General features: G+C 36.9%; 1 protein-coding gene across 1 annotated transcript; it reads left to right on the top strand.

Annotated features, from left to right (window-relative positions):
• On the top strand, positions 1-25,883 carry LOC106920854 (neuronal acetylcholine receptor subunit alpha-7-like). Its single transcript, XM_014992147.2, has 9 exons — positions 1-70; positions 10,868-11,007; positions 12,254-12,298; positions 12,533-12,642; positions 20,452-20,699; positions 22,733-22,927; positions 23,413-23,499; positions 24,592-24,701; positions 24,795-25,883. The coding sequence occupies exons 1-9, from the start codon at positions 1-3 to the stop codon at positions 25,395-25,397; spliced, it is 1,608 nt and encodes a 535-aa protein (XP_014847633.1). The 3' UTR covers positions 25,398-25,883.
• The last annotated feature ends 409 nt before the right edge of the window (positions 25,884-26,292 follow it).

The following is a 26,292-nucleotide window of genomic DNA, read 5'->3' as shown; positions in this document are numbered from 1 at the left end:
ATGCGGTGCCACAAGTTTTGGGGTCCCTGTTCGGTTGGATTTTATATTTGTGCTGCCATGCTTTTTAAAGGTAGGTTTGAATTAGAGTCACTTTTGATTATTTTAGGTTAGATTGCGTTGTTTTACTAGAATTTGATATTTTAGCAGCTTCTTTTTGTGTTGTGATGTGATTACTAAGGAGTTATCAAGTTAACTGAAAAAATATGGCTTAGTTTTGTACTGCATGCTCTCTGAATCTCTACATGGACAGTTTGAATCAGTTTGGTCTTAACTAATTTAAACAAGGGCAAATAATTATCACAAGTAGTTATTTTCAAACCCTGTGCACACGTCTGCTTACATACATGTACCTTCTGCACATTTGGCTTTGGTTATTCATGTGTAAATTGATGTGCATGCATGGGTTTGTAATTCTCTACTAAGCTCCATTTCATCATCATCATCATCAGCAGCAGCAGCAGCAGCGTCCTCAACATCTGGGCTGTTTTCTTCCCACTTTGTAGTAGAGAGATTTATTAAATTTCCACCTTCAAACTCAATGTGTGAGTGTGCGTTGCCACCCACAAAATTATATATTGACCGGTCCTCACATCTTCCAATGCTCATACCTCACCTTGTTAAACCCAGTCAGTGGCCAATCTGTGGGAAGGAAGACGGAGGGAAGCGAATGCACAAAATAAATAGATACAGATCACATCTAAGCTCAGGACAACAGGCCTTCCTGTCATATTTCTGTTGCATACCTGGAGGTAACTTTCAATAGAGAATATTAATAGATATTAAAGTTTCACAAATATTGTACATTTGAGGTTTTGTGTTCGTTTTTACAGAAGTGACAAAGCTATAAGAACCAAGAGCATACTTAGTTGTCAGATAGGTAAATAAAAAAATGCTATCCAAACCAACCAGGTCCTAAGTGAATAAACAATATGTTAAATTATGTTAACTTATGAATCAACTGGGAATGTGGTAACGACACACTTTAATGCCAGACGTCTAGAAGCAAAACATGTCTAATAACATCAAGCAGAGTAAAAGATCTAAAAATGGTTCACATTATGCTCCAATCTTAAGAAATTAAAGAAATGGTAAGAAATAAAGTCAAAGACTGAAAACGATCCGACTGGAAAGGGTTGCAAAAACATTTTTTTTTTTTTAGATTTTATGAGAAAAGCAAACCACAGTGAGATGCAGTACTCACAAAAGGAGTGAACATGAAACAGTGGTAAATCTTCCCTTTAATGGGCAAATTACCAAAATCACTCTAAGAGCGCACCGACCAATCATCCAGAAGGTCACACAAAGAACCCATAACAACATCTTTAGCTCCACAGGCCTTCCTGAGTTGCGGTCATTATTCAGGATCCAGTAATAAGAAAGAAAATGGGCAAAAATAGCATCAATTGGGAAGCTGCAATGCAGAAACCATCGATGACCAAAAACAAAGCACTATCTCATGTTTCCCAAAAGAAGGATTTTGATCATCTTCCTCCCTCCCAAAACCTGAAACTAGGAACAAGGGTGTAAGAAAATAGATGGATAAATAATACTGACTTTACCACTTTTTTTTTTATTTCTAAGAAACATTACACACTGTTTTGTATTAGTTTATGTGAGACTTGAACTTTTTTATTGGCTCATATAGAAGAGGAAAATATATGACTCATGACTCAGTTTAATGTCAAAATTTTCATAGTAATTGTAAATTAGTAAATCAGTTTTAATTTTGAAACTTTATCTGGATTAAATATTCATGAAAGAAATAATAAACTGTACAGCTAACCACCTTAATGATCAGTAATTTTTATTCTTATTTTGTTACATTTTTATTTTAATCAATTTAAAATGTATTTAGATTTTTTTATGTAATGTAGTTATGAAGCTAAACCAGTTATACCCTGGCACACAAAATATGCATGTGACATTTTTGACATATTACATTTTTGTATAATTACTAACAAATATTCATTTAAACCTTGATTAAAATGTCTTTTTTTACGTTTCAAAATGTGTTATCATAGTTATTTATTTTACTCACACACCCAAGGTTAAGGTCACTGAACTGCCCTCAGCTCAGAGTGTGCATGTTCACTGCCCTTTGTGTCTCTGTGACGCCCTGGTGAACAGCTCCACCCTGTACTACTCTGCAGGGACAGAGTTGACAAAAGAAAAATTTTACATATATTAATCTTCAAACATATTAGAAGTACACTAACTATTAGTCTGACAGCAAATATGCTAAAGTATGTTAAGCTTTGGTTTAGTTATTATACCTTTTAGATGCCTCAATCAGGCTTTTCCCTTGTTGATCCTGATTTCTGGGCCTGACTGATTCTGATTTGATTTCAAAGAGATATAAGACATAAAAAAAGGGTGATGTGTTCAGAGAAATGGTGGTAGGAACCAATGGATTTTCAATAACAGATTATATCTTATGAACAGGGAATATACTGTGTCTCCCGATTGATTGGTGCATCTCTAATATTTTGCTTTTTAAAGTACACGAGGTTAACAAAACCTATGCCAAACATTCCAGATTTCCAATCACAGCCAAACTTTGAATCTTCACTACTCTGGTTGTGTGGTTCCACTCAGTTTGTCCAGTCAACTCGGCTCCAGTCAACCAGAACTTTAAGGCTGCTCTTCTTTCCGTGTCTCATGCTGTATTTTTAAAACGGTTTGGGTAATGGGCCAACCACCTGGGTTACCATCTGAACATCTGTATGCCTCCCTGCTGTTTTCCCCCTGACAGACTCATTCCTCTTCCAAATGATTATGACTGAAATAATGAGGCACTAGAACATGGCGTCTAAATTATTGTAGACTTTAATCTGTCTACAACAGATAACTAGAATGCTAAAATGAAAAGGAAACACATTGTTTCCTGCTGTCATAAAAAACCGTAGAGTTACACACATCCACAAACTAAAGGACACATTTTATATGTTTGCTCCAATCCCATTGACATTTCAATGCTAAAACTTCTGTTACCAATAATTAAGTTGCTTTACCATCTGAAGGACAGATAGAAAAGAGTAAAGAATGATAAATTGTAGCTTCAGTTTCATTTCTTTAATCCTGCCAAGGCCTTTTGTGTTTTGTAAAGTTGCGAATTAAACTCACATTTATTAAGTTTTATCCAAATATGGATATTTAAATGTCTCTATTAGATTGGATGGAATAAGTCCCTTTCACCTTTGGTGCAAAGTTTCAATGATATCTTTGTAATCTAAAAAAAAAAAAACATTTTGAAAATCTTAAAAAAACAAAACAAAAGCAGGCTCTTTTAGTCGTTTCTAGTACACAGACTGGATCTTGATTGGTTATTTAATAACTTCAAATTACAAATATCTTAAAGCCTGGACTTTAACCTATGATCATAATGTGGTATTACACATGTGTTAGACATGTTGGTTGGTGACAACATATACATTTATTATTTTACAACACTGTCTGCAGTTTGCATGTTACCTACTCTTCCCTGTTTTCTGTATTTGCTATGCCTTGTTATATTGCATTTGTTGGGGCACCAACAACAAAGGCCCGTCAGGGAGGAAAGTCTGTTAGTTGACTTTTTATGCTGCATCAGGGTCTCCCCTCAATAACTGCTCTATTTCAGATTGTTTGGATACTTACAGAATACTTACATGTTCCAAACTGCATAAAAGATTTGACTTTTGCATTTATTCCTGTTATTCATCAAGCGACTTTTAAAACGTGAAATTCCTCTCTGGTCTCTAGTGTTCTTTTCCGAGGTCATACCTAAAAAGGAAGACTTCTGAAAGCACATTAGATCTTGAGCTGAATGATCAAGCAAATGTGTTTCCTTGAAAGCAATTCAGTTCTCCAGTTTTCCAACGCCCTTAGTCATTTCATCTGTATTGTGTTTATGTTTATTCCTCTGAATTTAGAAAAAAACTGTTTTGAGCCTCCATGTAATTCCTGTTTTTGGCAGCACAGGTGCTAAGAGAGAATGATTACAAATGAGAAAATAACTCTAAAGTGAAGAATAATAATACGACACATTAGATTCCTCCACTTAGAGAACTCAAAAAGGCTAATATCCAAACAAAAGAAAAACATTACTATTAGACTGAACACATTAGAAAGCAAATGTAAGTGAAAACTGAATACGCAAAACCAAAGTAGCTAAGAAAAACGTTACGCCCTAAAGATTATCATGATTATTTTCCATCTTAGGTCGCTGTTTCATCCCGTTCGACTTCCATTTCACAGCCTTCATTGAACTATGGAGACAATTAAAATGCTTGAGACCTGAAAAAAAAAAAATCAAAGTAACTGTCATATCTACCATTATTCTGATGGTAGATATGATTTATTGGAGTCAATCACTTTGCTTACAGTAAACAATGCATAGGGGATACAAAATTACTTTAGGTCTCTTGTTGTCCAGTGGTGGTAATATCCCCCAAATGGATACAAATTGGTTCATTGTTTGTTCAAATATTGCAAAGCTGAAAGCTTCTTTCAGGTTTGAAAACATGCATCAGAGCACTAAATGACAAAAATCATGTTACTGCTGTTGCTGTATGTCTTGTTGCCATGGCACAGATTATTTTTTAAAACAGATGTAAGCAGTGGTGGATTGCACAAAATATCGAATAGACACTAGAAATTTAGTTTTAGTTTTGATAGTGGCCAATGTAGTCATCGCTGCTTTTCTTTTTGTTTATCACGGGAAAAAAATGTTTTTGAACACTATAATGTTATGATAGGATAATTATACTGTACAATTATTGTATCAAGTAAAATCAGTCTGATCTTGTAGATGTAGTGGCCTTCCTCATTGACCAGCTAGAGAGTTATGGGAGGCTTCATAAGTTTCACCATGTGTTCAACATGGACATGTGACTTAAAGCATAAGACATCTGTTCAGTTTTCTTAACCCCAGTAGTGTGGAAAGGAGGCGTGTGTACAAACATCCTGGACGTGATTTCATGTGGCATATAGACTCCTATGATATGGTTTCCATACGAATCGAAACTGTGGGCTATCCATAGTTTTAGCCATTCATTCTTCACCACCTGCATCTTGCAATAACTAAATGACATGTAACATATTTTAGAGCCTGTTGAACCTCTTTGTCAGCTTTATAAGAGTTATTATCTGCATTGTGCAGCAGATGCACCTAAAAATCCCAGTCATATTGTTTAACGAAAGAGTTAGTAAATAACTGTTGATTGTGTATTTTAAAGAAAATATCAAGCCCAGAGAGGCAGCAATCACTGTGATTTGCATGAGAACCAGTCAACCTACTTAAAAGATCTTTAAAAAGATGTAATCTCTGTATCATTAATGGTTTCGTTAAACACGGATTAGCAGTCGCTGAATATCTCAAATAGGAATGGAAAATATTAATGTTACGTAATCAAAACAACTCCGTTATTTCTGCTCGGCAGCTTTTTAAGCATTTATCTGCATTAGAAATCTGGTGGCAATCTTTTAGTTTACCCAAAGCATAAGGAAAATATTGGTTTATATAGGTTTATATAATGTTTGCATTACTTAGCTTAAATGAACGTGCCACATCACCTGTACTGAAAGAAAAGAACATCCTGTAATTGTGTAGATGGGTACAGCTGGGTGCTTCAGGGTCCACAAAAACACCCTGATGGTCATTTAGAGCTCTCCCTAAAATAGCATTCCTGTTTTTTTTTGTTTGGGTGTTTATCTATGATGTGGTGTGAGAGAAAAAAGAGAGGAAAAAAGTCCCCCAGGCTGCCTGATGAGCATGTTTAGAAGCCTCATCTGAATGCACTGACCCAGTAAAGAATATTCAAATTGGCCCAAATCACCAAGCTGGATTTCTCAGTATCTGTTTTCTTGTGAGAGTGTGACTGATAGAAGTCAGTGCATACGCAGATGCCCCCCTAAAAGAATGTAGTTTTGGCTTTTAAATGGCATGAGACAATTTTTTGATAGTGTCGTATGCCTTTTTTTACTTTTTCCTACAAGCTCTAGCTATGATATTTTTGGTAATTATTTTTGCCCCGTACCGTAAATCACCAGTAGAATGCTCCCATCAATTGCAAATAAGGGCAAAAGTTTGAAGAGCTGACATAAAAGTGTGTGCAGGGACAATAAGAAACCCTGAGATAGAGGGAGGGATGCTGTAAAAATAAAAAGAAGAAAGAGGGATTTACTGTTCATGGCGAGTGGGGGTTAGTGGCAATAAAGATGGTGTAAAAAAACTGATGGTGAGAGATGGGAAGCTTGACAGAAATAGAACAGAGAAATGATGGGGATAACCCACTATTGATTTTCACTTTAAAGATGCTAAAGATTATTCGTACCCCTAGTAATTGTTCATATAATCATATAAACAAGAGTTTTGAATCAGATAAGGATTTTTTTCAATACGTCCATCCATCCATCTTCTTGTTGATGTACTTATTCTTACTTCAGATGGTAATAGATCAAAGTTTAATGATATGGATTTAATGCTTTTTTTTCTTGAAAGGTTGCTGCTGCCATCTGTATCTCACTTTGAACACAGCTGTCAGTCCTTCCTATCCATTCCAACGGTGCCCATAATTGTGAAGCGAAAGCAAAAGGATGCACGGATTTCAAAATTCTTCACAAATGAGAATCTAAAAAGTGTTGTGTGCATATGAATTCAAAAGACTTTATTCTGACTAATGTTCTCTTAAGCCTGCTAATTGAGTGCACCTGCTTGTAATCTCATCATAAATACGGGTTTATTAGAGAACAATAGAGAACGAACAATATTATGAAAACAGGTCAGGGATAAAGTTACACTGAAGGTTTATGGAAAGTGACTTTATCAACTAATTAAAATATTTCAATAATAACAAAAAAAAGGAAGGGAATCGTAGTTTGGCTGTCAGTCAAAACATTTTTCAGATTTGTCCCCCTTCTTTTACAGACAATTTGTATTGTCTATAAAAGATAAATTATTTCTGTGCCTTTATATGCTGTTTATTCCGAGCCTTAAAGCTTGTCTTAGAAAGTTGTAGATGAAAAGAGAGAGGCAATTAGCTGGACAGATGATCTTATCCTTAGAATACAAACCTTGGAAAGAATGCGTTCCACCTTGACATCTCTACATGTTGCACTTTATTTAAGTTTGAGTACTATCACAATAAAAGATGATATAGTGTTTGTATGAAACATTGCCCAGTTTTTTATTAAAACTGTATGGAGATCAATTCCCTCAGTTGTTAAGAAAAACTTGACCAGAGAAGCTGAATTAAATGTTTCTGTTAGTTTTCTCTGGAGAAACACAGGAGAACTTTGTTTTATTACTTTGCCCCCGACACTGGACTGCACTGTTAATCGAATTATAATCTTGGTCACAGCTTTGGCTTCTCACAGTTATATTGATATTAACAGCCAATATTAAACATTTTCATTTAGCTGAACGATCCACAAAGAGCAGTATAAACTGTTTAAAATTACTTGTCTGACCCAGATGTTTCAGTGATGGATCCAAAACAATTAAGCAAAAAATAAAGTTCTGCTATGTTAATATTTCATTAAAAAATCGTCTTTTCAAGACTTTTTCAATCTTAAAAAGTAGATTTGTCATTAAAATAGACAGATTTAATTTAGATAAAAGTACTAGAGCTCATTTCTGCACATTTACAGCTTGTGCCTGAGCGGCTCTGCTGTGGTTTAGTCATGGCTTTACGCTCAACGTGTGGAAACAATTTGACTTAAAGACTTTTTTTTTTTCCTGAGATGACCTTAATATATTAAGAATCTTAACATGTTTTCTGAATAATTTTAACTCAATGGTAAAGTATGCACCAGATTTTGGCATGTTTGGGATCTGTTATGTTTCACTGGAAGTCCTTGTAGTTAAAATGGTATCTTCATTGACTTTAGCTTGTTGCTTTTTATTAGGCTGTATTGGTTTAGTAAACATGCATGTGAGATTGTGGTCTTGTTTTATGTCAGATGCTTCATTAGTGGGTTGATTCATCCTGAGTTTCCGGCACACACATTTTGTTTTTGAATTAAAGTTGCTGTCGTGGTTGATTTTATCCAATTATTTAATTCCCATTGAACTCAGTTTTATGATACAAGCGGCTCCAGAGACTGAGTTTTCACTTCTTCTCCACTGACTTTATTAGTTTAGGGATTTTTTTCTCCTGGCCCCCAGTTCACATATCACAGTAATAAAACACAACAGAGACGCAGGAGGGAAGTTCGCAGGATGGCAACTGTTGATGAGGCGACATTAGAATCTGTGCACATGTGTCTTTGCAGATCTTATTCTGCGTTAATGGGAACATTTATGACTGTTCCTTCTGCTGAGAGCTTGTAATTGTGTTTTGTCTTTCCAAAATTAAAATGAGAAACTGCCTTAAGGACTTGTCCATTATTGCAAACCCAACCATGTTTACTGGCAGACCAAGGAAAATGCTGCAAAAATATCTTCCTGCATCACTCTGTGAATTGTCTTAATCCATCTTTCACAGAACACCTAGTGGCTCCTTAAGAGCTTCCAGAGAGGTTTTGTTGTGCTCAGCAGCCTTTCATAGCTCCTCTGTCTCTGACCTTAGGCTCTGTTCTGCTATCACTCTCCTCATTACGATCTTAATGGACCAATCAGCACCACGCAGGCCAAAGGCACATGTCTCTTCACATTTTTCTCCACGGCTTCACTGCTATGTTTTCATTTCTTTGCCCATATTTCCCATTCATACTTGTTATCTGTCTATGATATCCTGTTTATTTTTTGATTGGCTGGTTTCCTCCCACCCACCATTTATCAACCGAATGCTCGCTGGATGTGTGTGTGCAGGAAGCACTGTAATTTTAATATCAAGAGCCGACGTTGTCCGCCTATCGATTACATATTATACACCCAGAAGTTTTTTTTAAGCGATATTAAAATGCACAGGAATGCCAAAGCTATGCAAGTCTACTTTCTTGCCATAAGACTGAACTCAAAGACTTGTGGCCCTTTGGTAGCAGGCCAGCAGAGCCAGTTCCTGAATCACAAGATTCTTAGTCTTTGGGTGGAAAAACAGAGTGCATTAGGAATATATGATGTTTATCAAATTTGGAATTCAGTTTAAGGAACAGCTAACAGAAACAGAATAGCCGACTAATAATAATTATTAGTAAACATTTTAGCCTCATTCTGGGTAACAAGTGTCCCTGGTTTTTGTGATTTAGTCAAATTAAATGCAGTGTTTTTCCAAATTAAATTAGTTATTGTGTTGAAGCTCTGTGGATTTAGAAATGCCAGAAATAATTGTGATTATGATATTTTCCCTAAATCATGCTGCACAAGCATCAAAACATTTAATTCAGACGCCGTTTAGAACAAAGAGTCAGATAATATATAATATATCTGAAGATTTAAAACATCTACGAGTTTTCTAATCTCAGATTTTGTCCTTTGCTTTCTGCAGTGTTTAGCAGTGTTTTTGTGGAAATTGTTGACCATTTTTTCAGAAGCATTGCATCCTATTGGTACTATTTTGTATTTTTCACAATAATGTGATTTAGCAATTTAATCCTGTGCTATATCACCAAACTACCAGGGACAAGTAGCCTCTAAGGCTAAATTTAGGATATTTATTAATAATAAACTCATATTGATTCATGTTTATTTTTTTTAAATACATAGATGAATATAGTGTGTCTGAAATAAATCCATAAATCTTGCATACATGAGCTTGAAGGCCAACCTCTTGCCTCTGATTGGCTGTTTCTAGCAGTGTCTCTCTGCAGATGACAGTAGGACCACAGGGCAGCTCGATATTATTTTTTCACAGATTATCTGTCTCATGCTATAGTGTCTTGACATTGTGAAAGTTTGAACAAACATATTGTTCTTCAAAGTTACACACTGCAGATTTAATCATGCTACCACCCATTTGAGAAACAGGTTCTGTACTCTCGTAGATGGCACCAGGTGTGCTGTTCTATTGCCAGGATGTTGACGATAAAATACAAATGAACTCGCTCTATCTTAGCAAATGCTTCATAATGTGCTGCTTCATTAGACCATATTTTTACACATAATGTGGCTTTGGATACTGGAAAACAATAAAAACAAATTAAAAACTTTTCCAAGTACTGTCGGGGAGCCTTGAATTAAGTAAGAGCGCAGACACATACTGCATTGTGTAACAGAAAACAGTTTGTTTGTTTGTGTGAGTCTGCCATGGTGCTAAATACAGTATGGAAAGTTATGCAAAAGAGGATCTGTTGGGGTGATGAGAGGCAAGCCAACAAACACATCTTCCTGATCGCCACAGATTGTAAGATTATATTAACTCTTAGTCCTGCCACTCTGTGTGCACATGTAGGTGCAACAGTCAGCAGATATTAGTGCAAATGTCAGCATGTGTTTATTTATTCATTATTCAACAAAACTTCTGCCTCAACACATACAGACCTCATCCCTGTAAACCAAGCTTGGATGTTCAGGAATAGAACATCAAAACCCATCCTGGCACAGTCTCTATAGATTAAGTGATGAGGTGGAGTAAGTGGCAGCTTGTTTGAAAATTCACCAAGTAATTTATAATCCGTCTGGAGGCACATGACAGCAAAGGATAAAAGGTTAAAGGACCATTAAAACACTTTTCTGGATTAGAATTAAGCAGCAGAGCTTTTTAAGGGAAACAGAGGCAGAATTCAAGCCAAAACACTGAAGAGTTTAGAAAAACAATCATAGTCTTAATGATTGTTGATCTGGGTATGGGTTACTGGTTTAGGAATTAGCTAATTAAGTGATGTCCATAACAGAAGAGTCAGTAGTCATAACGCCGTTTGTTGCCCTATTGAAATAGATTAGTTTGTTTTGAAAATGCAATGGATGCAAAAATTCCAACCACACTTCTTTTTTCTTTTATTTCCACAGGCTCCTTGCAGGGGGAACACCAGAGGAAGCTATACAAGGAGCTGCTGGCGAACTACAATCGATTAGAGAGACCTGTTGTTAATGATTCAGCTCCTATCCTGGTGGAGCTCGGCCTCACGCTGCTGCAGATTATAGACGTGGTGAGGAAAACTGATTGCGTGTGTATGTGAAACGATGTTTGGCCAGTTTAGAGTAGAGATCAGTTTTGTAATGTGACTCTGAAGTGAAAATTTTTAGGAATTGGATATATTTTTTACTGTCAGATGAACATGCCTTGTGAAAATATTCACCCCATTGGCATTTTTTGTGTTTTCACAATCTGGAACTAAAAGAGATTATTTTAGGGTTTGCATAATTTTGCCGACAGAACATGTCAACAACTTTGAATATTTAATTTTCTTTTTAGTCTGAAACAAACAAGTAGACCAAGATAACAGAAAGCTTCACTCTGCATTCCTATCCACTGCCCTAAATTCAGCACTTTGTAGAGCCACGTTATGTTTTCCTGCAATTGCAGCTGCAAGTTGGTTGGATAAATCTCTGTGAGTTCCCCTTATGTCACCACTGAGATTTTTGCCCATTCCTAGAGGTAAACCTGCTCCAACTCCTTCAAGTTACTTGGTTTTCACTAATGAACTGCAATCTTTGTTTGACTAGGTCATTCCAATATGTTTCCCCTTGAACCACTCGAGTGTTGCTTCAGCAGAACATTTTGGATCATTGTTCCGCTGGAAGGTGAAACTCCGACTCAAATCACTGATGGACCGAAACAGGTTTTGCTCAAGAATTTATCGCCATCGCTCAACTCGGATCAGTTTTCCTGCTGCTGAAAAACATCCCCATAGCATGATGTTGCCACTAGGAATGTGGATATATGAAAAGTAAAGATATGAGAGATAAATCTGCCATGTGTAAATTATGAACTTAGTTCTTAGCCTGAACTAAACTATCCATTTAGGCAACGACTAGTAAAGACACAACAATCTGGAAAACATTGCATTCCTAGGACTGATGTTGTATGCTGCAAAAATGCTGAAAAAAGTGAAAATGTAAAACTTTTATGTGCCAAAGGGACAGATACATATTTTTAACTCTATTCATAAGTGACATAAGCATCGTGCTTTTCATGTGTGAAACTTTAGTTATCCTTGGAATATTGCTTTTCTATTATTTAGCTACTGTGGAGACAACTGCTGCAGTTCATCGTTACTGCTTAGATCCTTTGGGATCAGCAATGCTCATTGCAATGTCCAGAAACAGAGCTGCCATGTTAACAATTCGTCTTTGAGAGAACTGAAGAAACTATGTGCTCACTTACTGATGGCATTTTTTGCTGTACATATCATCTATTTTCTTCTTTTTTTTTGCTTTCATTCCCATCTACAGGATGAGAAAAACCAAGTGCTCATGACCAATGCGTGGCTGCAGCTGGTGAGTCAAAGTTTCTTAGGGACACATTATCAACATCTGAATGTGCTTCAATTACATTTTATGACACAATAATTTTGAAGAGCTTTGTGCGATCATGCCGCTAATATGAAGAGTGTCACGTCATGAAGATTGTGTTCGTGAAATCTAACTGTGTTCATTCAAATATGTTTTCATTCTTTAAAAACATTTAACAATATTGTTTCCTCTCTGCCTCTGGTGTTCTGTTTTTCTCAGTACTGGACAGACGTCTACTTAAGCTGGAATCCAGAGAATTACCCTGGTGTCCAGAACCTGCGGTTCCCGTCTGACCAGATCTGGACTCCTGACATCCTTCTTTACAACAGGTCAGGACCACCTTTTCTTGACCCGTGTTTCCTTAAGATTTATCTTTTTAGTGTACAAAAGTATGATTTGAGTTATTTACTATTGTGTTTGCTTGGTAATGAATTAGAAAAGGCCAATGAAGTGTGATGTCAGGAGCACTTGCTCCACTTTTCACCACCCTCTGGTTGGCAAAACAGCTCAGCTGCAATCTTGAAGTACGATGCAAAACTGATTGAAAATGTGAGATGTGTGAAATCTAGATGTTCATTGCTATAGAGTGAGAGCCTTCATATCAAAATGCTCTGTTAGCTTTTTACTATGATTTATTTACATTTACATGTCCTATTTCATTTTAGTATCTGAAACGAGTTCCTAAGTCCTGCGCCATGTCATGATAACCTTGTGACCTCTTCCTATCCACACTCACTGCCGTTTATTTGGTGTTTATTCATTAAATCTGTGTTGTTCAGTTGTTAAGTAGGATAGGGATTATTTGATGAGGTCACTTGTAAGTTGTCCACCTTTTCATACTGTGTCTTGTCTTAAGGGCTAATTAATTGTCGCAGAAATTGCTTGCTCATTAATAAAATTCAGAGGATTGGACAAAGTGATGATCTAAGCAGTTACTTGGGATTCAATAAGAATCCAGAAACACTGAACTGTTAACTTATCACTTTGTGGATGCAATGTTTGTGTGAACTTCTTCTTTGGTGGGATATCAGTATTCTTTGCTTGTTTCTGTATTTGGAAAGCAAACATTAACATTATGTGAATAGTTTAGATCTGAGGCGATAAATAATCGTATCAAATCCACTGAGAAATGCATTTAAGAACTTGTAGAAAATTTACATTTATGTTAATTACATGCAAATGGGATAGTGCTTTAGTGCTGTAGACAATTAGTCTAATTTAGCTTGAAAAGGGAAAGACAATAGGAACTAAATAGAGAAAACAAGCAATAATTTAAATTAATTGAATTAAATAAATTAAATTAAACAATTTTAAGATCATCTTACCTGGTTGGATGATACAGATTACGATTATTCTGTATGCATGATTTATTTATTTTTTATTCCTTTTGAATAAACTAGTAGTGAATATTACTGTTGCTAGTTATCAAAACCAGATTAATGAAAACTATCTATTTACTGCAATAGAATCATCAAGGAGTTATAAAGGAAGAAAGGAAGGAAGGAAGGAAGGAGTTAACATACTTATTGTTATTAATGATGTTGAGTTTTCCCTTCACTTTGAGATTCTGATCATGTTGGTGCTTTTCGTCAGGTGAGGTCATTTTCCTCCAAAAGAGCTAATGGTATTTCCCACATAGCGTATGCCTGGGAGGAAATGAAGCGTTTGGCATTAGGTGAGTGGAAATCGTATGATTAAAGATGATTCCACTTGAAGAAGCCATTTGAAGCTGAAAGAGAGTTCACTGCAGGTGGTCCTCATTGATGTTGCTGAGTGAATGAAAGAAGCCTTAGATTAGTCTCTCCATGTCTGCATCTCCCCCAAACAAACACACTTCTTCATGCACATCACATGGAAAAACACAAAGGTTGGGGAGTATTAACCCACATTTAAAAGCAAAGCTTTTAGACCTATGAGGATTACCTACCATAATCTCTCTGTTTACACCCCTCTCTTGTCCCCATCCCTGCCTTTCACCATGAGCCTTCACTTTCCCACTCTGCCCATCCTCCTTCGCCATCTCTCTTTTCATCACAATCTATTTTTGTCTCTCCTTCTCTCTTTCATGAATCACCCTCTCGCTATAATTCACTCTATTCAATCCACGTTTTGCGCCATATTTTATTCTTTCTGACCTTTATAACCTTTATAAATCATTTCATCTAACTGAGCCTATCAAAGTGTCAGCACTTTACTGTTGCTCTCCTCTTGTGGTCGACCTTTCTTGTTTCACAGAAGGCTTCTGTTGTGTTGTTACTCTGCTAACTTCTTGGATGTGAAAAGAACAAATCAAACTTCAGGAAATGTTGACCTCAGTAAATGGGAACAGATCTTTTTTTTATGTTGCTCATAATCATTATAGCGAGTTTAATTAAGTTACATTTTTATATAAGTATGTAAAGATGTCTCAAGTATAACATTGTGGGTGCTTTTTGCTCATGACAATCTAGATATGAAAGGTGATAATCATAATGTTGACCAGGGACAACTGGTTGCCGTGTGTTTATGTAATGCCTGTAAGCAGCTTACTGTCATCGTGACTCACCTTTAAAACTATTGATTGATTTACCCCCATTAACTGTCACCTCCAAAACGCATATGTGTTAGTCAGTCCAGATAAATAGTTATTTTAGTTCATTCAGTCTTGGATTTGCCAAACGTTTTTAGTTTCGCATTTGGAAAATATGAACTCATCCCACAGGCACAGTTTCAGTTTGGCTCTGAAGGTTCTGGTACTGGTTTTGGCCAAATCTCTTGGCCCAAATGGCTGCTTGGAACTGAAACTACAGGCAGACATTTAGTTTACAGTCAAGCTAGCGAGGTCGCAGCTTCCCATTAGTAGAAAATGAAAGTTTTTTGTTTTCAGCATGGGCTATTGATGAAGGCTCACTATAAACTCTTCTCACACTTAAAATATGATTGTACACATAAACAGAAATGTGGAAGTAGCTTTTTGCATGCAACAAATTAATTACCTGCTCCTTGTATACAAATGAATTATAACGCAATTACGGGAGATAATAACACACCACACATCATTACACAGTGAATGCAACTAATAAGGAGTGTGACTGTGTTGAACAACAGACAGATGTATTTGTAGTTATGCTGCTCAGATGAGAACTCACAATCAGTTTACTCATTGATCCGCTTTTAATTTGAAATTAATGATGTTCATAGAGCTCAGTTTGGAGATCAATTCAGGAAGTGCATTTAAAGTGATTACAATGTGAGATGATGTTTTGAACTAGTGAGAGCATACACACACACACACCTACACACACACACACACACACACACACACACACTATGCTCTCACTAATATTAGCAAAACTAAAATTACGCATTTTGCCCATACGTAGCAAAACTATTTACTATACACAAAACTGTTAAAGGCGAAGAAAGGTTAAAAATGCCTTCCCAAGTGGGGATTTTACCATCTTATTGATGTGTTCCAGTATTTAAGATTGCATAGATGTAGAACTTTAAGGATGCTCTGTAAAAATGTGTTTATAACTAATTGGTGTTGAAAACTGATCTATTAGCTATGTGGTCAAGTTTGTTTGTGTAACAGCTTCCAGTGGAAATGGGCCTACGTCTGAAAACGGGTCCTTTATTTACCAGTCAGGTTATTGACATGAAAAAGACCACAGAACCATAACTGTCAGTAGATAGCGGTACTAAATTGAAAACAACTCAAAATTATCCAAACAGTTTGGATGTACAGTCTGTTTTCTTTCTTCCTTTTCTTCTTACAGAAACCTTAGTCATACTCTAGATGTTATTTGCCTGAATTTTTGATGTAAGTGGTATTGCTAGCTAGTGCCATGGCATCACAATATTGATGTTTACATAAATGCAAACTTGTGACTGGAAAGTTCTGAAGTCTTGTGAATAATCTTTAAGCTTTTTAACATTCAGGGGTGCCCAAGTCCAGCTCTCGAGAGCTACTGTCTTACAACATACATTTAGATGCTTCTCTGCTCCAACAACCCTGAATCAAATATCTAAATTTTCTCAAGGAGCAGAATGAATGCTGATAACGAGCAGTTCATTTGATTCAGGTTTGTTGGAAAAAGGATGGATCTAAAAATTGAAGAATGGCAGGACTGGACTTTTGCACTCATGCTTTACATTGTACTGTATTTACAAAGAGTAAGCATTTTAATTTAATTAGGCAAACCCCAGACAAAGGAATTTTACTTTAGCTTATTCAGTACAACTTCAGAATCAATCCCAATAAAGGCCTTTTGTTTTAGTTAAAAGCAGAATGAGATGGAAATAATGTTTTTGATTCATTTCTGCCTATTTTGTCGTGACTTGACAACTGAGTTGTTATGAGTAACACAATAATGTTTAATGCAAGGAAGATTTTAACGCATTTATGGAGTCGTGCATTTACCATTCACACTGTGTCCTTGTACCGCCTGGAGAAATCATATGGATAATCACCACGAGTCTATACATACTGCCTGGGGGAAATATGTTGCTAATCACCATGTTTGCATCTTTTCTGCTTTATGATTAGCAAACAGAATGTTCCAGTTCAGTAATTACTGCGTGCCTGATGCCAGAATGACTCAGTTTCATAAGTAGAATAGAAGATATTTTGTTTTTCTTTCCCGACTGAGTGATGCAAATGTGATATTATAATACAGATTTGAGCAGCCTATATTTTGAGATCCGGTTTTGAATTAAGAAAAAGGTAACTCTGGGTTTTATTTTCAGATCTTTCAACTAGATTTAATAGATCTAACAGTGAACTTTACATTGGCTCCTGATGTCCGGGAGTCCATGCTTGGACTTTTTATTTGTAAAGGCCTGTGTGTATCAGGAGTAAATGCTTGCATACAAAGTACATTATATGCTTCTAAAACAGTCATGCAAGCTGCTCCTGTCCTTTTTCAATGTCAGTGGTCAATGGTTTCACTTGACTGGAGATCGATGAGGCACATGAAGGACGTCGAGCTCCGGTAGAGCATATAGATTATTTCTGTTCAGGTGACAGAAAGGTTTGGCATAAGGCTCGCAAATTTTTAAGGTAGCTGTTTCAATTTGTTTTCTTTTATCAAAAACGCTTGTTGTTGGTCAGGAATGTGCTTTTTATAGCACCAAAAAGAAGAACTGAGTTTATGCCTGACTATATAATCAGGCTGTTGTCGCCACAGTTGTTGCTCTGTCGCCTCGACGTAAGAAGGTCCTGGGTTTGAATCTTTTTCTGCATGAAGTTTGCATGGATGGATGGATGTATCTAAAAGCTTTGCAGTACACGCAAGAAGTTGTGATACATACACAAATTGCTGCTCATGTTTTAGTCATAGCATGAGCACTCCTAATGGGGATTTCCATAAGAAAAGAGTGGGTCATTTACTTTTACAGATCTTTACCCTGACTAATCATTATTTTCCCTTCCTGCTCTTTCTCTGTGATTCTAAGATAAAACTAAGCCGTTCAGCTCTACGGATTTGTATCTACAGGATTAAAAATATCCTACTTTAAGTTGGAAACATTTTCCTCATTGTTTATGCAGTTTGTTCTTGCAGCTAGTGAACTTTGCCACCTTAAGGCTGTCAGACAGAATGCCTCACATCATGTTTCCCAGAGGGCCGTTTAGTTCTTGGGTTATGACGTAACATGTATGGATGGATGGTTCTGACAAAACCGCAACCTTGAATTGGAGGCACTGACCTCAAGGTGCTCTCAACTATGAAAAGCCGAAAGCTCCCAGGAAGAAATAAACCCTCTTTTTTTGTCTCTTTTTTTCCATTTTTAATAAAAAAAATATTAAAAACATTTTCAAAACATAAAAGATAAATAACATTAATGAGGAAAGAGCTGTCACAGATTTTTTTTCCAAACAGATACATCATTAAATAGGAAAGTAAATTTGTGTTTGTATTACTTTAATAGAAATTATGTACAATAAATTAGCTTGGTAATCTGCCCCACGTCTAAAGTTTTTAAACTCTGTAAACAAATATTTTAGTAATCGAGTATTCTATTGATTATACTTACGATTAATAGAGTGATCGGATTAAAAAATGATCAAACAAAATATTGATAAATCTAACATAACAGCAGTATCACTATCGGATATCAACATCAGACCAATTTTTCATATTTGAGCATCCCTAACAGTTACTTTTCTGTAGTTTATAAAATTAACCTTTAACAATGTAACATGTTAGCTTTGAGATGCATTTTTTGACAAAGCAAATTATTAGCCTGCCAATGCATCCCCTGTGAGTTTCATATCAATAGGAGAAATAGACAGGGCATGCAGATATCTGCAGGCTCATAAATTGCTTTGCCAAAAATGCATCCTCTGCTAACATGGAGAATAACCTTTATAGCTACTGGTATAAGTATCATACCAATAGGACAATATTTGGGGGAAATAGACAAGGCATGCAGATATTGGCAGGCTAATAATTTGTTTTGCCAAAAAATGTCACCCTCCTGCTAACCTGAAGAAATAAAGAGTTAAGAGGGATTTCACTACTGTTGTTATTATAATTATTCTTAACTGGTCAGTAATGCAAAGCCGTCTTTATACTGAATTAATACTCTTTATGGTCGTCTCTGTAAAACCATCTGAGCCACATTGGATCACAGAAATGTTGGAAAGTGTGTTTTCAATTTAAAAGGTTGTTATGATTTTACCTTTCTGGCTTTCCAGACATCCTACCGTGTGTGTGTGCGCGTGTGTGTGGATAGCAGCAAGTGCTGAGTGAGTGAGAGAGGAGTTTGGTGACTCATGTCCCACAGTGCAGGATACCATCACTACCACCATTGTCACTGTGGATCAGCGTCTGGTTCCCTCTTGCTCCACGCTGAGGTTTTCACAGTGCTCTTTCTCCAGTGAGTGCGTCTGTGGGGGGTTTTGGGCTCCCCACTCTCTCAGGGATATCACTTGTCCATTTGCATTTCTAACACCTGTTATGTGTACATTGCAAAAAAAGAAAAAGCACGTTATGCCGAAACCCAAGGGTCTTGAACGGAAATAAAAAATCTCTAAAATTAAAATATTGTGTAAAAGTTCAATGTTTCTCACCAGTCATCTGAGAAACTGAAATTGCCATTTTATATTGTTTCGGCATGAGAATCACGCTAACTGCAGTCTCTTTATGAACACAAGATGTCACTGCAGATAAAAAAAGATGCTTCTAATCAATGGGAATGGCAAGAGAAGCAGAGTTAGGCAAATAGTATCAGATTTGAATGTCTTCATACAGCCATTGGCAAATATGCAGCAGTTTTTAATGATAGTATCCAAATCAATATTGTTACTAATTTTGAATAACCTTGTTTACCTTTTACTGCCTTAATATAGACATTTGGCCTTTTTATTTTGCCCATTCAAAGCATTCTTTATTCATATCGTTATTTTTAAAAGTTGCTTGATAGGGAATTAACAGTGAGTTGGAATATTTATTTTCAGCATAGTAGTACACCCAAATATATGAAAAATAGTAATATAAAACAAAATACTCCAGCACTGCTTTTTTTCCCCCCCTTGTGACATTATTGTCTTAAAGTAGAAATGTGACGTAATTTTTACATATTTGCAAGTTTTTTCTAGTCTGTGGATTGTGGAGTTCAGAGTTTTTCTTTGGTTTTTCAGGGTTCAAACTCTCACCAGCAACAGCAGAACAACTTATTAAGGCTAAATTAGATTTTAACCAGAGTCCCAGACCAGAGGGAATGTGAAGGCTTTTCTCCAATGTGACTGCATAACCCAGACTGTTTACTTGCTAATTTAATATCAATACAATTTAGTCGCTGTCCTGGTAAATAATTTATTTTGGCTCATGTTTTAAAATTATGCAAATGAGACCAGATCAGTTTTAACCCTTTACTGTTTCAGCAGCTCTTTGGGGAAATGTTCTGCATTTGGTTTTGCTGATTTGGTTACAGTGGATTTCATTGAATAAATAATTATATTTTTGTTTAATCTGAACAAAAATTACTTTGGAGTTTTCAAATATCTGTCCTAAAGCACACACACACAAAAAACATCTATTATTTATAACGGGATGACTGGCACATCTTGTTTTTGCAGGGTTAAATATGTTGAACTTCACCTTGAACATCAGCTAACAGGAAATTTACAATGGTCCCTTCTGTCCTTTTCTCAGTGCGGATGAGCGCTTTGATGCCACATTTCACACCAATGTCCTGGTGAATGCTTCTGGTCACTGTCAGTACATTCCCCCGGGCATCCTGAAGAGTACTTGTTACATCGATGTGCGTTGGTTCCCCTTTGACGTGCAGAAGTGTGACTTAAAGTTCGGCTCATGGACTCACAACGGCTGGCTGCTGGACCTGCAGATGCTCGATGTGGACACATCCACTTACATACCCAACGGAGAGTGGGACCTCGTGGGTAAGTGGGCATCGATGTTTGCTACATCACTGGAGCTGAGCAGTGGGGAGAGATAATTTTAAAGATTGTCTAAACTCTGACACGGGCCAAAGCCAAATCAACACAGATCAAAATGCAACGTGAAAGACTTCAAAAAGAATAAATGCAGATCAGTCCCTCTGCACAGTCACAATCTGTAAATTAGAATATGCATTCCAGCGAGGATTGTTTTCAGCTTAAAAGTATGTTTTGAAAATAACAACCTTTATGCTGATATTAAGCATATTTATGTTCAGGCTTATATTTCTGTATTAAAAATGTTTTTTTTTGTTATTCGTCTGATATAAATAGCCTAACCATAAATGTTATCATAACTAACAGATATTATCATATCTGTGTGCAATTACACAATGTGTTTTCCTGCTGCCTACTGAAATAAAAGTAGCATATAAAATGAGATTTATTGCGTCTCATTGAATAATTCTGTCACTTAAAATAAAAAAATGGGTCTTTAAAAATTTGAAACTGAAACACATTTGGTACATCCTTTGTTTAAATCATGAAATTATGAAGTGCTCCATTATAGCCTCACTGCTCAGGAAGAACAGCAGACTCCTACCATCACATACTTAAGAGGAGGAAAAACAGCATCACGTTCTCACTATGTGATCCCAATAAAGGAGAAATGGTTGGAGATTTAGACACTTTCCAAAGTGTCCTTGCTTGGAAAAGTGTGGGCTGTGGAAAGCTGTTTTATTCAAAATCAAAATAACACATATGTAGTATTCATCACAAAAAAGTGTTAGTGCTTAGTTTTTTGTTTGACAAACAATGAATACGACAGGATTTACAAAACCCTCCATGCTGTTTTTTTTTCCCACCCTGGACAATTCAGAAGATGATTCTTGTGTCAAGACCCCCTGTTGTAACAATTAGCAGGAAATGGGTGTCAGACGCAGCCAGATGGTATGCAATGGGATTTTGTGACACTCAGGCAGGCATGTAGCAACACCATATGTGAGCTCTGCACTGCCCATCTCAAGAGTTTGGGCTGAAGGTGAGAGAGCTCTTCCATCAAAAATGAAATGGTTCAGCCACTTCTTCTTTCTCTCTCTATAACTTTTTAATACAAAGTTGAAATAAGGACAAGGTGAAGTTTACATTACTGACAGACTCAGAGTTCTTCACTTGAAAGTTTTCAGGGTCAAGGAAATAAGATTCGGCTCAGTGATCTGAGGGAGGGGTTTCTCATATTGACCATAAATTATACAGACTTCTTTTTCTTTTCACAAGTGCACTCACGGATACTGAGATACTGGAAAAGCTCATTTTGAGTCTTTCCCACTAAGGCATGGTGTTGCTGATGCATCTAATTAACACATAGTTTGAGTTGCTTTCTGTGATGAGACTAAACATTAAATGTTTAGTTTCAGACTGTTTGTGCACCGATTAGGACAGCAATGATTCAGAAGATTCCTTTCACCAGCCAATATCTCAGTGTGTCCTTAAGAATGATCCGATTAGGGTCAGAATTTGAGCTGTAGGTCATTATGAAGGGTTATTATTTATTTATAGGAATATAACATTCTCTCTGGGTAGACATCCGTTATTACATCAATAATAACCTTAAGGTGTAGATAAATAGAAAAGATTAACTCCTGGTGGAAAATGCTGGACAGCAGCATTTAAACCTTCAGACTGTTGGTTCAATCCTCAACAACAGACCTACTAAAATACATGTTCTCTGCCTGCTTTTTAATTTAATCCAAACTCTCCTGTTTTCTCACATGTACCAAAGTCATGTATGTTGAGGTTAATGGTTAGCTGCACTTTCATATATGTCTGTTACACATTTTGGTACATGACATTAAACACAATGGTTCTGCAAAAGTGACAAGTTATGCATTTCAGTTTAGATCTCCGTTTCTAAGTTTCTGCTGGTCTGTCTGGCACATTTAGATTCAATTTTTATTTATTTCAAAATCTTTAACCTAAATGACTTCATCACAGCTGTAAAAGACACCGTTATCTCTGTGGATGTGCTTCTCCCACAGGTGTGCCAGCCAAGCGTAATGAGCTGTATTACGAGTGCTGTAAGGAGCCCTATCCTGATGTGACCTTCACAGTCACCATGCGCCGCAGGACTCTTTATTACGGACTAAACCTGCTCATTCCCTGTGTGCTGATCTCTGGCTTGGCTTTACTGGTCTTCCTGTTGCCAGCAGATTCTGGAGAAAAGATTTCTCTGGGTGAGAGGAGATTACTGGAAGCACAAATGAACCATATTTTAGATGCGGTGGACATATCAGATAATGTTTATGTTGGAGCATTTGGCAGACATTTTTATCCAAAGCAACTTACAAATGAAGAACTACCACTTTGCTTGTCCAGTGTAAACATTGTGAACATATGTTCAACAGAAAGTCATAAATGAATACTAATAATAATAATTATAATAACTACCATTATTATTATAAGGAGTGGTGGTCATTTCACAGTAAAATCCTTTCTCTGAAAGTCATCAGCATAAACATAATGTTAGTGTTTCAGGGGGTTTTTAAGCAACCTTGGGCACATCAAGCAGCCACAAACTGACAAATGACTGTTGTCATGAAAATCGATTGCATTAATATGTAATTACAGGAAGACTTTCACACACCAGCGACCCCGATCACATATTCAGCTGCTGTGATCTTGTTCTCTTCCCTTGTGTCTCTCTGTCTTTGTCACACAGGCATCACTGTGCTGCTTTCGCTCACTGTCTTCATGCTTCTGGTAGCAGAGATTATGCCCGCCACATCTGACTCTGTACCGCTTATCGGTGGGTTTCATTTTATGTATTTGCTTGTGCATACAACGTTTTTACATCTGTGTAAATACAGAATGGAAAGAATCAAGCAGAATTTAAGGAAAAGAGACTTTTTTTGACTTTGGTATTTTTCTTTGGTATATTTCTTCTGTCCAAAGCTTTTAAACTATTCACCTCTTCATTATACTTTGTTTCAACGCAGCAATAATTTTAATGTAAGCATGAGCTCTTTTCACAAATTTCAGTCTGGTACTTGACATTTTGTTGTGCAGTTCTTCTTATTATTATTATTCTTACCTCTTATTCTTAGAGGTAAGAATAGGAAGTTGTAGTCATAAAACAGATATGTAAAGCAGACAAACAGTTTTTGAAAGTCATAGGTGTGACTGACTCAGGATGTTCTTGAGGACCTATCCTTTAGCTGATCATATGTTAAATGTCAAATTTACTGTCAATATATCTTGGGAGTCTCCTTTTGGGTCAGAAGAAAAAAAAAAGCGCCTCATGCATCCAATATTTGTTGTTGTCGCCGATGGAAACAGCATGACCTTTCCATAACATTTATTTAGTTTTCTAAATAAACTAAATAATTTACTAAAAGTAAAGGTTGGCCTGAAACCTAAATTTAAGCCTATATTAAATAATTATCATGGACAGGTCTGCTTCTAATTCAGGACTGCTGCCCAAGTACATAATGCCCTTGGGTTCTGGCATAAAACTCTGCACTTCAGTTCTATCTCAAAAAATACACAACTAGCGACAGTAAAATGCTTAAGTCTAGGCTGACAAATGCATTCAGGCAATGCTGTGGCTAGAGTTATGTCCGTCTTTCATCTATAATGTAAAATTTCACCTTAATTTTTGTTTAAGGTGCACCGTAACGTCAGCACCAAATTCAGTAATTAATTCAGTGGAGTAAATCTATTTAGCCGTGTGGTATCAAGATCAGCAAAAGCCTCTTTTAAAATATAACAATTAACTCATGTGTTGAAGAATAAAGTATCTGAAGTCTCCAGAGTGGTACATCACAAGGACCAGAATTGGGAAATACTTTTCTATACAGTTTGCAGTAAAACTTAGTAGCACTGTTTTTCTACCCAACAGCTCAGTACTTTGCCAGCACAATGATGATTGTGGGAATGTCTGTGGTGGTGACTGTCATAGTCCTGCAGTTTCATCATCACGACCCTCATGGGGGCAAGATGCCCAAGTGGGTGAGTGAGTGGAGCAAACCATATCTGCTAAATCATGCACTAGGATATCAATGACATTAAAAAAAAATGCTGATACAGTCTGTCTCTTCTCAGGTTCGTGTGGTTCTGTTGAACTGGTGTGCCTGGTTCCTCCGTATGAAACAACCTGGTGATGAGCGCAAGAGGCCACAGTACAAGTATCGCCACACCTCCCAGCATCACTCCAGCACCAGCTCCATTGAGATGGGCACAATGCCAAGCCTCACAGTGCCTCTGTCGCAGGCGTCATGCCCACCCTGCACAACAGGCACTTCCAATGGTTCCATGAGTCTCTACTTTGGGAGTTACCATCCCATGGAGAGTCCACACTGCCCACCTTCCAGTGACTCCGGAGTCACGTTGGGCGGACGCACTCATGGCTCTCTGGGTGACGAGGCTGAGCCGCCGGGGGGAGTTTGTGGTGTTGGAAGTCTTGGGATGGGAGTTGGCATCCCCCCACCGGAGATCTTGCGCATCTTGGAGGAGGTGTCATACATTGCACAGAGGTTTCGGGACCAGGACGAAGCTGAGGCAATCTGCAGCGAGTGGAAGTTTGCAGCTGCCGTAGTGGACCGACTGTGTCTGGTGGCCTTCTCTCTCTTCTCCATCATTTGCACTTTCACCATCCTCATGTCAGCTCCTAACTTCATTGAGGCCGTTTCCAAGGACTTCACATAACCGGCTGCTAAAAGACAGAGAAGGAAGGAGGTGTGAATAATCAGACTTTAAAGGGAGATTTGGAAAGGAAATCAGAGAAAGTGAGAAGTGTATTCCCCAACCCACCTACTTGGCAGCCATTTGTTTTGAGATGGGCTTGTAGTGTTTCATTAGAAGAAGAATATTTTCTTCAGCAACTTTGTAAATAAATCATAAGCAACTGTTAAATAATGTAAACACTTAAACTTATGAGAAGATATAAACGAAATACAATCCTGTAATTAAAAACTTAGTATGTATGTAAGATTAAGCTGTTTGCAAATTATGTAAATCTTAAATGCAGTATTGATACACGGAAATATTATTTTTAGACATTTTTTGCTTTCTTGATTTTAATATCATCAACAACTTACAGAAAGATGGCAGTTATTGAAGCTATTGATTCAGTATATTGATATATTGCCCTGCTGATCAGATGAATTGACTTTCCTACTCCCTCTTTAAAACTTAGGCAAGCAATCATGTGTCCATATCAGAGGATTCAGCGTAGAATGATGGGCAGATTTTTACCATTCTATCACAGGATAGAAAAGAAGACCAAAGACTTTGACTGGAAACCAAGGAAACTACCAAAATCAGATCACTGTGAATGTTGTATTGTTTTAATGTGGGTTATCAAATACTGTAGACATCAGACTTAGCTCCCTCAACAGGCAATGCCAAAACATAGCTATTATATCATAAGACCACTTTGACAATGTTTATTAGTAATAAAAATGTTAGGCCATAACACAGGATGCACAAACATTTGTGTTAAATCTAGTAAAGTTATACAATTGTTTCCCAATGTATTGCATCATAACAAGTGAGCACATTAGTGTGACTGTGGCTCAGTGGTAGAGCAGTCATCTTTTAA

The sequence above is a fragment of the Poecilia mexicana genome, unplaced genomic scaffold (assembly GCF_051168715.1).
Source record: "Poecilia mexicana isolate PSO_F unplaced genomic scaffold, ASM5116871v1 scaffold_10, whole genome shotgun sequence".
In the NCBI taxonomy this organism is placed as follows: domain Eukaryota; kingdom Metazoa; phylum Chordata; class Actinopteri; order Cyprinodontiformes; family Poeciliidae; genus Poecilia; species Poecilia mexicana.
Note: the sequence above shows the minus strand (reverse complement) of the source record. Positions and strands in the feature narration are given on the sequence as shown.

Excerpts from the sequence above, each read along its gene's own strand:
- LOC106920854 (XM_014992147.2), top strand. The coding sequence starts at position 1 with ATGCGGTGCCACAAGTTTTGGGGTCCCTGTTCGGTTGGATTTTATATT. Across the intron at positions 12,299-12,532 it reads CCAATGCGTGGCTGCAGCTG|TACTGGACAGACGTCTACTT; the intron begins GTGAGTCAAAGT and ends TGTTTTTCTCAG. Across the intron at positions 24,702-24,794 it reads GGGGCAAGATGCCCAAGTGG|GTTCGTGTGGTTCTGTTGAA; the intron begins GTGAGTGAGTGG and ends GTCTCTTCTCAG.